Source organism: Varroa jacobsoni, unplaced genomic scaffold (assembly GCF_002532875.2).
Source record: "Varroa jacobsoni isolate VJ856 unplaced genomic scaffold, vjacob_1.0 scaffold_1329, whole genome shotgun sequence".
In the NCBI taxonomy this organism is placed as follows: Eukaryota; Metazoa; Arthropoda; class Arachnida; order Mesostigmata; family Varroidae; genus Varroa; species Varroa jacobsoni.
This window is the reverse complement of record NW_019214231.1, coordinates 257,602-268,650: the sequence shown is the minus strand read 5'-3', so window position 1 is coordinate 268,650 and position 11,049 is coordinate 257,602. Positions and strand designations below refer to the sequence as shown.

The 11,049-nt window shown below is 49.4% G+C and overlaps 1 protein-coding gene across 2 annotated transcripts in view; it reads left to right on the top strand.

Annotated features, from left to right (window-relative positions):
* The window catches only part of LOC111268906 (uncharacterized), a 43,675-nt gene extending 33,062 nt beyond the window's left edge, over positions 1–10,613 (top strand). For both annotated transcript variants that reach the window (XM_022848123.2, XM_022848124.1), the window contains exons 6-9: positions 4,568–4,774; positions 6,163–6,382; positions 6,712–6,832; positions 8,420–10,613. In XM_022848123.2, the coding sequence (XP_022703858.1) occupies positions 4,568–4,774; positions 6,163–6,382; positions 6,712–6,832; positions 8,420–8,699 (828 nt within the window). In that variant the 3' untranslated portion in view covers positions 8,700–10,613. The remainder of the gene's footprint in view (positions 1–4,567; positions 4,775–6,162; positions 6,383–6,711; positions 6,833–8,419) is intronic.
* The last annotated feature ends 436 nt before the right edge of the window (positions 10,614–11,049 follow it).

The following is an 11,049-nucleotide window of genomic DNA, read 5'->3' as shown; positions in this document are numbered from 1 at the left end:
CCGTCGTCGTCGTCGTCGTCGTCGTCGTCGTCGTCGTCGTCGTCGTCGTCGTCGTCGTCGTCGTCGTCGTCGTTGTCGTCGCCGCAGCGTTTGCTCGCTGCCGGATGGTAAATCAATACAGCGCTGCTGCAGCATCGAAGAAAGCCAAGCTGATCAGCACAAGGGAAGAGTAGAATGGAATCGAATGAAACGCCGATCGAGAATGGGAGACTAGCGGTCGGTCATACAAACGGCGTGGGTGCGATGGATGACGCCGACCTGCCAGCTATCTCCGCGATCACTACCACCACCATCATTCACAAATCGCGGATCACGGAATGCGCAACCGAGACCATCTAATCCTGGGTTGGGCGAGTTGTACTGCTCCCAGGTAGAGTAGCTGTAGTAGTTGTTACTTGCCTTAGCATAAGAACTCTAGCCTTCTACCTTGGTGGTCCATATGGCTGAACAACCTTAGCAGACAGACTTCGCGTTACAATGGGAATGGGTACGCATATATAAAAATGGAATGCCTGTTCAAACGACAGATGCCGATTAAAATGACGACTTTCTTCGAGTTAGAGGTGCAGCATCCCAGAATGTTACAACTTGGCCAAAATATATGTTGTTTTTGGGAATTCGCCCACCGAATAAATATCGATATGCTCCATTGTTAACTAGCGTTTCCTAGCTGACATAGCGGTCGACTGCATATTCAAGAGTCGTTGAACTACGCTAAGCTAAAACTGAAATGCGTATGTGTCTAGAGGCTGTGTGAGCTCGCTTCATCTCGCCCTTTATCAGCTGCATAGTGGGGTCACTCGTTGCTAATAAAGGCCAAAACGACGTGTGAAACCCAAGCTAGTTGCGTTGCCTAACGGCCAACTCTGTTCATAGTCAAGCGTTGACAGTCCCCATCTCTCCGACCTAAGCACCTCGAGTGTACCCGTATTTCTGTTTCCGCAGAGACTGCAAGACTTTTCTTCAGCCCTCCCCTGCACCTGCCGTGCCCACGAGGGCATTCAAGGAAGAAGGCCGTTGGTTCTGCAGCCGCCACAACCCCCGCCGCCTCTGCTGCGGCCGTCAGTGCCACCGCTAGTGGCTGCTCAGACGTCAGCCCCGTTTGCCAGCCTGCGTCATCTGCTGTGTGTCGTTCTGCTGCTGTTCCTGCTTGTGCACTGCATTGCAGCAGCAGAAATCGTCCCACAGCTCGTCCGTCGCCGTTCCCATTCGCGTCGAGGTTTCCTGCTTCTGCTGTTTCTCGCGTCCGATGTCTATCTCTCACTTCCTCTGTTCGTCTCGTTCTGCTACTCTCTTCGTCGTTGTCGACACTACCACCGCGATGCCTTTCTGAGCTACGGTGCCACGGCTGCTGCTACCACCGCTTCCCTCTTGGTTCGCTCGACTCGGCTCGGTTCTTGGCCCCGTTCTCTTCTTCCGTTCTTTCTTTTGCTCCGTTCCCATCTACCGTTGCCCTCGCCCCTCTACACTTCCCCATGCCCCGAATTTTGTGGGCTCCCGTCGTCGCCACTGGTTCAGCTCCCCCGAGTCGTTTCTCTTGCAGCAGCGTTTGTCTCTTTCTGCGGCCCCTCGTTCCTGTCGAGTGGCCTCAGCCGCGGAGATAGCTAGTCGCCGCCGCTGCCACTGCTACTGCTTCCATCGCCTCGGCTGCCACTCTTCGCTGCGCTCGGTGCCAGTCCTCTTCTTCCTTACTGTGCTGCTCTTGCCTTTTCACTCTCTCCATCCGTTCTTCCCTCATCTTCGCAGCTGCTCGGTCTCTGTTCTGTTCGAGGCGCTCAGCTCATCCTAGTGCTTCAACCTCCCGTCCACAGCGTTGCTTTCCCCTGCGTCTCACCAGTACTGGTGGCAGCAGGAACAGCCTCAGCGGCAGCAGCAGAGCATTACCGCCATTGCCGTTACCCCCACTTCTCTTAGTGGCGCCAGCGGAGGCAGCACCCCTCGTCTTCTCCTTAGCTTCTTCTCGTACAGCTCGATCCTTCGACTCAGCTGCTACGCTCTGACCTGCGGCTACGGCTCGCTTCGTCTCGGTACAGCTTGCCTCGCTTGCAGTTGGATAGGCGAGCTATCCAGCAGTACTGCTCCTGCCAGAGTGTGCGAAGTGTGTGTCCACAGGTGGCTGATAAATCGCATCGATCCCCTTTACCCACCCACCCAGCAAGTCATCCAGCCTACCAGGCAGCCACTCCACTCTATGGTGCGCAAAGAACGATCTCTTTCGATGGCTCCACTCGCTTCCATCTAGACCACTCTGCTGCTGCCTCCTCAGCTCTCTACTACCGCCAGCGTTACCTCCGCTGCAGCTGCTACTGCTCCACTTGCACTTATACTCGCCCACTCTGTTCGTCCGTCCGTTCGCCCGCCAGCCGACGACTACTTGCCTGCCTCGCTGGCAGGCTCTGTCCGCTCCGCTCGCCGCCTAAGCACTGTATACCCCCCCCCCCCCCCAAGCGGTCGCTAGCAGCGATGGCAGACACACGCATGCCGCTCGGTTGGTTGGTCGGGCGCTCAGTGGCGAGCTCTTTGCTGCGCTCTTTTTCTCTCTCTTAGCCTCAAAGAGCTAACAGCGACCCCGCACAGCAGCCGGCCAGCCGGCACACCTCCGCGAGCTCTTCGGGAGCAAAGCCTAGGCCTGGACGCACCCGGGGAGACAGCTAGAGGTAGACACTGGCAGGCTCAACGCACAGACGAGAAGTTGTGTCGAGTGCCGATCATCGGGGCGGGATGTGGGAAACTGGAGGTCGGCGGCGGCGTCGGCAGGGGAAGGGGGGCTTGAGGGGAGGCCACTAAGGGCAGAGCTGGCGTAGCGAACCGTGGTTTGTCGAGGGCATAGCCACCTTTTCGGGGGGAGGGGAAATGGAGGGGAAGGCTTTGTCAAGTGGTCTGTGGGCGGGTGACTTTTAGCTCAGCCTTCAGCAGGGCTCCTTTCTCCCTTTTGCGTCGTGCCTTCCTTTGCCTCTGCTACAAGCTCTAGATCCGCCATTCGGCTGTCAAGGGCGCCATGGGGAGTAGGCCGTAGAGGGCCTCCTGGGGCGCTCGTCGAATGACCAGGGGTGATGGCAGCAGTGGTGGAAGACTCTACTAGTGCGGCCGGCTGGTCGGTTGGCTCGGTATCTGGCCAGCCGATGCTGGCTGAGCCTGACCGGTCAGACCAAGTCACTCACCCGCTGTCGCTTGCCCCTCTGTGACTCTTTCGCTTTTTCTCTCTCTCCTCCTCGAGTCTCCTGACCGATGACCGGACAGGCAGTGGCCGATTGAGGCAGGCTGACTACTGGCGCACTGGCTGGTTGCCTGCCTGGCCCTGAGGGACTCCGTCGATGACCACACTTGACACGGCCTTCCTCAGCAGCCCTCCCACACGCTCACCCTTGTCCGCATTGAAACGGCACAGTCACACGCAGCCGACAACTGACACCGATCTCGGCAGCTGGCAAGGATGACCGGCTTGCTGTCTGCCTTTTGGCTGTATGTCCTTCTTCTCCTTTGGCAGCCGCATCCTCTTGGTCGACGATCAAGTCTGATCCATGGTACGAGGTAGCTCAACCAAGAGTGACGGAATGGGGGAGTCTGGTCATGGGGGAGCCTAGTCGTGGGGTAGCCGACGGATGGACGGACGGACAGAGAGTTTCCCCCAAGCAGACTTTTAGGCACTCTTCGTTTGACGGGAGACTGTTACCTTTACTCAGTAGTCACTTTGGCTCGGCTTCCGCCTCGTATTGGTTGTAACGTACCTATGGCTCCTAGTTGAAGATACGGCCGTAAGACCGTAGTTGGCTGTCCGTACCACCTTCAGTTGGGCCTCCTAGGCCTTTCTGGCGTCTTCAGCGTTTGCCGCTGCTGCATTCTGTTGGTTGTGGTCGAAGTGACAGCAACCACAGTAGAGCTAGTAATAGTAGCGGTAGCGGTGTGAGTGCTGCTAGCTAGCGTCGTTGGCTTGTGATAGCCGATGATATCTTACGACTATACGATCAGTGGGGTCAACAAGCGGGGAGCGAATAGGAAAGGAGGGCGCTCGCTGCGAAGGGGCGTGATGAATTATAAACGATGTTGCAACGCGGCTACAAGGACGGGATGGGACGGAAAGGGGATACGGAGTGCATGCAGTGGTAAGGCGATAACCGACTGACGCTTCGTAGTTGCCGAAGAGGGGGCCATGGCAGACGTGTCGTCGTCGTCGTCGTCGTACCTTTCTTCGCGACCGGAAAGCGAAGGCCTTCCCCTGGTGATGTTGGCTCTGCTGCCGATATTGCTGCTACTGATTATTGTCGATGATTTGCCTTAGACTAGTCGCTATTTCATAGGCGGGCAGGCAGGCGATGGAGGAAGTTCAGAAACTAAAGACGTTAAGATCAGAAAAGGAGTCGAGCAAGTTATATTGCAGGAACTTTAAGTATGCGAGAGATATAAAAGGCTATATCTAGCAAATTATTATAATTTGTAAAATATGACAAAGTTAGGAACCTTTGACGTTCCATTTGAAATTTAAAAAAAAATTTAACATGAGCTCTATGCTTGTTATAATATTCTTTATTTATTTTGTTACTGTTTTCCCCTAATCTGGCTTTTGCAGGAAATGGTGAATTTCTGCCTGGACCGATGCGGTGAAGTGCACGTGAACCAACGTGGCCGTAGTCAGGCGACAGCCTTACATGAGGCAGCTTCGAAAGGTTTCGTGGCAGGGACGAGGGCACTCTTGGAGAGAGGCGCTGACCCCGAAGCAGAGACCCCTCAGGGGGTACGGCCCCTGCACGAGGCCGCTGCTAAAGGCCACATTGAGGTAAGTCTGTGTGCCTGCCTGCCTTCCGCACAGTCGCATAGTAATGCCTTTTACTCTACCCTATATAGCCTGCCGGGCATAGGCTACTGCCTACTAGCCGTCGAGGGTCTCTGATGTTGAGCGAGTTAGTATAGGTCTACGAGCAACCGAGTGGCAATACGCAGGCGCGAAGGATCTAAGCCGTAAGCCTGATGGGAGCGAACTGTGCAAGGCTGAATGGGGAACTGTCTAGCGAAAGTAGGGAACTGCTAGCCAGCTGGATGAAGGCCGGGATATAGAAGCCAGGCGAGTCGAGCGAGGTGAGCGCGCCTAGTGGCTTCGCTTAACGAGTGCCTTACCACTACTACTAGCACCAGCAAGGACCATCGTCGAGATGCGATGATTCTCCTTGCTTTTTCGCTCAACTCAGCGAGCGCAGCTTGCCGGTTGCGAGCTGCGGTGGGGAGAGAAAAGGCCACGGAGGGACGGGTAGAGCGGGACGTGGGCTTGCGGGGGGAGGGGGGAGTCATGGCGGAGACTAGCGAGACGAACGAAAAGGGATCTGGCCCGAGGCACTCCATTCTGCAGCCTTGGTGGCATTGCCCAAGCTGAGCAAAAAAGCCCCAAAGCTCGGTGAACATGGGAGCGGCGTAGAACGAGCGGATGCGTACAGTGGGTGTATGTGTGTGTATATGCACGTGATGGTTGGATTGGTTTGGGAAGAGTGGCGATGCCAGACATGGCTGGCTTGCTGGCAGGCAGACAAACAAGCCAGTCAGTATAACATAGCTTTAGCCTGAGCAAACTGACCAAGTGCAACTCCTTGTCACTGAAAGAAGAAGGAAGGCGGCGGTGCATAAAAGGTTCTGAAACTCGTGAGCAGGAGAACAGCAAGCCATGCACGGCTCTGAATACAGACGGATTACCTGTGTGGACGCAAACACAGGACGGTCGTCGGCCCGCTTATTCTTGAACGTTCCCGAGTCATGTCAAGGCATGTTGCATAGATTTCGTTGTTGATCATGGGAAGATGCGATCAAGGAATATAATGCAGAAGTGGGCTTTCTTTAGAATCACAACCCAGTTTTTTCAAAATCTTATGTCACAAACCAGTCACAATTTCAGCTTAGTTACGACTCCAAAAGATGTATAATGTTCAGAGCTAGACCTTTTGATAAAGATTTTTGCTAGTAGCTCGGGCAGAAATTGGTTTACTTAATATTGATAACTACAGCGGCCGGCTACATCTAGAAAATAAAAATGAAGTTATGCGGTTGAATCAAAAGCCAATCCATTACGTCTCATAAATCGTATGGCATGTTCTTGTTAATGTTTTGATATTGAGAAATACGGGGAAGAGATTAACACCTAAATTCATAGACTTTAAATAGGACCTACTCCGTTTACAGGTTATAAGGCTGCTCCTGTCGTTTGGAGCTCAAGTGGACGCTAAGACGTTGTCAGGCGATACAGCGGCAAGCATCGCTAACATGTTCGATTTTCAAACTCTACGAACATTTTTAGAAGATTTTGCTGAGGACAACAAATTTATCGATGATGAGGCTGCTGAAAAAGGAGAAGTGCGCGATCGAAAACCGTGGACATTTAGGGGCACTTCGTCATGTCTTGGTACGTTACCAGCTGTTTTCTTTTGGTCAGTCTGAATATAGAATGACTTGATGGTATGACGCTCGTAAGATGAGTATTCCAGGCAACAAAAGTATTTACAGCCGTTTTCGCTATGAACGCACGTGTGTGCCAAGGTAGACTTTCACAAACCCATTATTAGTTTATTATTATTCATTTGTATACCTACGATATCTAAATCATCTACATCAGTAGCAACTGCAACAGTAGCTTTCGATGATCATATGTTTTTGCTAATGCCTGGCGGGTACGAATGCTAAGTACGTTGAATTTTTGCTTTGAATCGTTTTGTGTTATGCGCCATAACACAGACCACAAGCTGGAATCGGGTTTTGACGTGTTGGCGGGTGCTCCTGAATGCTGCTTGCTTCCCGAAATCGCCATACGGACATTCCGTGTTCTACGATCTATTGGCGAAGACGGCGCGATGCAGTAAGTGCTTTTTGCTACTTCCTCATCTTAATAACACAACATCTTACAAGACAGGTCTCGCAATCCCATGCATATTTGCGTACAAGAGGGAACTCTGCTTAGCGACTACATTTGGGCATACCTACACATACACATCCCCTGTCATCTACCCACACTTACTACCCCCAGAAGACATCCAGCAAAAAGAAATCGTGCGCAAAGATGGGGGAATGGTGATACGGGTGGCGATGGTGTTTAGCATTTCTCTGCCCGTGGCAGCGTAGGCGGCTACCACGACGAACACTTCGAACTACACTAGCGAACGAAATTCTTGGTGACGATGATGAGCCGCTGATCCGTGCACCTACAAGTGAAGGCAGAAACGAAAAAAAGTGGCAACGGTCCCCATAAAAAGCTAAAGAAGGTTATTTTGGCGCCTTTCTGTTGAGCATTTTCGCTTTGCAGGATTCCCTTAACTTTGAGCCCCATTTCTTAAAGTTGTTCCCTCGCAGTTAACAGCTTTAGGCTGCTTTCGAAATGCCCTAAACGGCCAAGACGTGGTAAGCAATTTTGGCCAGGGGCGGGCTTCTCCATAAAACAGGTGCCTCATTTCTCTTAATATTTCGAAATCGGGTTCATGACACTTTCGTCGTCATGCTGACAAGTTTTCCATGTAAGTAGAAACCCATTTTTTACTATTCTCTACCGCAACCTTTCTTCATGGACAGAAAGTTCGAGCCGTGGCATGGTGGGTTTAAGCTATGGTTGGGTTTTTGATCGCAGCCCAGCAATTCAGGGGTGCTAGTGAAAGATTTAAGGCAGCACGCGCTATGGCAATCTCTCAACGAATTCAACCTTTCCTCCTAGGAAACTCCCCTTTCTCCATCCTTCCAACTCTCTGCTCCCCCTTACTCTGGCATACACAACCATTACAGAGCCTTGCTGCAGCTACTCCCAGTGTTGTTTCTCTAGTTCCATTTCTTTATACTGTCCCCACTGTCTATGTCTTGCCCCACTGTACGCAGCGGCTCTTTGTATTGTCTTCCCGTTTGTTCGATGCCCGAATTCCGTTTGCGGGATCCGGAACACACCGCAGCATCTCCGAATAAGCTATCAAGGAACGACAGAGAACGGCGTTTGGGCGTCTCAGTGGTTGTGTCTCTTGAAAGTGTTGCGGACCGCTGTTCAAACTGCATGTGGTTTTTCTTTGCGTGAATAGTTTACAGTCTGCCAGTTCTACCGTGTCGGAGTGTCTTCACTAGTGCACCTGCTGGCGTCCCAGCAATCCAATTGTTCAACAAGATCTTTGTAACAACACAGTTAATATGAGGTGCAGTTACCGATTACGGTCAAGTTATGAAAACGTATAATACAACGGAGGTTCATTTAAGTTCTCAACCATAAAAATGGATGGTTGTGGGCTTTTCGATAATGACTGGTGTGCTCTTTTGAATAGGCAACTGACGTCTAACCCATATTTTGGTTATCGTGTACGTGACCCAACTCACGAAGGTGGGCTTATCAGTGATCTCATATAGCCCTTAATGCTTGCTTATATACGAAAGCGAGAACTCAAGTAACTTTTTTTTTTAAATTTCCCTATTACAGGTCTCTAACGTGCGCGCACCTCGATGAGCTGATAGCTTCCACTGGGCTTACGGACGTAGGTGTCTTTCTACGCACAATCGGTGATGAAATCTCACAGCAAATCGTGTTTTCCGTCGACCGTACTATGGAAACGGACGCTTTCTCACGGTACTATGAACAGTTATCGACAGTGCGGGCCATTCGCTGGGACGAGGAGTCAAAACGCCTTCTCAGCCAGGCTCTATCCCGTGGGCAGGATCAACAACAGCCAGCCAGCAGTACTGACAACACTTCAACATAATGTGATACAGAGAAGTAATAATAATACATAGAAAAACAACTCTCACGTTTGACTTTTTCGCCGATCCAAGATAAGAGACTAAAATAACTGGTTAACAATAATATAATTACGATGATTATTCAATGTGTATATGATATATGTCAACCGTACGGAGGGTCTAGGCCTGGGAGGCTTAAATGAGCATATGCCACCGATGAACCACACCTGGGTACAACAGGTAAATGAGGGTAAAAAAGAGACGTGAAAAATCTGCTTAGTTAGAAGGTGGTGTTACAGGACAAGTATAGGACGAGCAATACCATGACATCGGCAAAAGTTAAGTTCTGTTAAGTTCTTGCCGTTCTTGCTTGTAAATAACTTTCTGATGCGAGGGTATGAACCGTGAGTGAGTCGAAATCGAGGTTGCTAGAGCAGAGTCTAGAAGATCCTCTAACCATCTGAGGCTACTATGAACTGGAGTGTGAAAAACCGAGGAATACATTAGTACAGATGTAAGTGAGCGCAAATACAAAAAAATCAAATCGAAATATTATCCCGTTTCTGACGTTTTAGATGTGAGGCTTAGGTTTCCTTTATTTTTTGCCTGTATATTATGTGCAACTACTTTGAATAGAAACATGAAGGTACGCGTTTGACAGGATGCGTTTATTCCTCCAGTGGACAAGTGAGAGACTTACAAGCTTTTCTTCATGTGGAGAAGGAGTCAAACACGCATCAACACATACATACACACATTGCTCGAAGAAAAACAAACTGATTTAAAAAGGACAGCCAGAAGTGCTAACGGTGAGGACTGGCTGAGCGGGTGGGCATTTTATTGGCTGGCTGGCTGGCTGGCTGGCTGGGGGGGCGCGGAAGCTCGACAATGCGGCGGCCATTACCGTAGCCGCTGATTATGCTGGGTTCTGTCGAGGATGCGTGGCCGAAGCCGATGAGCACGAGCGGCAGTGGCTGAAGGAAGTAATGCGACGGTTGCCTCCTAATTATAAATAGTTGTAGTAGCAAGTGTGAATCCAATGACGATGAGAAATGGCTAGTCGAACCGACCACCGGAGGATGTCAATAACGGAGATACTGCCGCTAACAAGGTCAACGAAGGCGGATGGAGGCTACAGGTAAATGAAGGGTGACACGGGAGACGCGACTCCAAACTGTGGCGTACTAAGACTGAGTTGATAGAGGCTATTAACAAAAATACCTCTTCTGAAAACACATTTTAATGTACCTACCAATACCACTACTACAGCTTGCATTACCATTTTTAATAATTATACGACTGTTGCTATTGCATTACTAGCGGCAGTACTCAATGACCGCCTTCCGATGCACGGCCGAAAACGGCAAGATTCGAACATCTACATACAACAGCGTAGGGTGAGAGCATAGCGTTTCTCATCCATACACACGACAAAGAGACGGTGAGAAGAAAGAAATCAAAACACACATATATATATATATATATATATATATATTACTATTGCAATTACTACATATAAGTATTGCTCTATTTCTGCTCTACTATGTATCTTCTTGCCCTCAGTCGCAGTATTCCCGGAGTGTGTCCCGCCTTCCTCCGGATGGTTTACAATAGTGATATAACGCATTGACGGTGATTAATTCTATTGTGATTTAAGCTGTACATTCGTGTATTATACTGTGTATAAAAAAACAACTAAATAAGAAACAAAGGGAAGAGAGAGAGAGAGAGAGATAGATAGATAGATAGGTAGATAGAGAGAGAGAGAGAGAGAGGGAGAGAGAGAGAGAGAGAGAAATAAAAAAGAGCGCATAACAAAAGAGAACGAAAACTCTAGATGAAAAGAAGACGCTGATGATGATACAAAACTAAAGACACTAAAGGCTTAAATAATAAATGTACACGAACGATGTATACCATGAAGATACCAACGATTATTAATTGTCTCCTTCTTTCACTCATGATGCTCAATAGCTATTTCTAGGTTTTACATATTTAGATTAAGACATGTTGCTGTTAGGTTGATAAGTTCATATTAAACCAAACATAGTAGTCTAGGGATCTAAAAACAAGCTCTGTTTAGTAAAATGTGTGTTATCTAAACGAATTAGCGTGTTATTATCCAATTCAATTGCAGCTAAAAAAGATGCTACGTTCGCCCTGTATGACGCTAGCAACAGAAGATGTCTTATTTATTTGCTCTCTCATGCATACCCCTTATTAGAAGAAATACCTTTTGCCAAAGTTGTCCAATAGATATTTATCATTACTACATTTATTATGGTTACTGTACTATAATAATTAATAATAATTATAATAACATTCAAGCAAAAGTGGATCACAGATCGGTGGCCATAGGTTATTCGCACGATT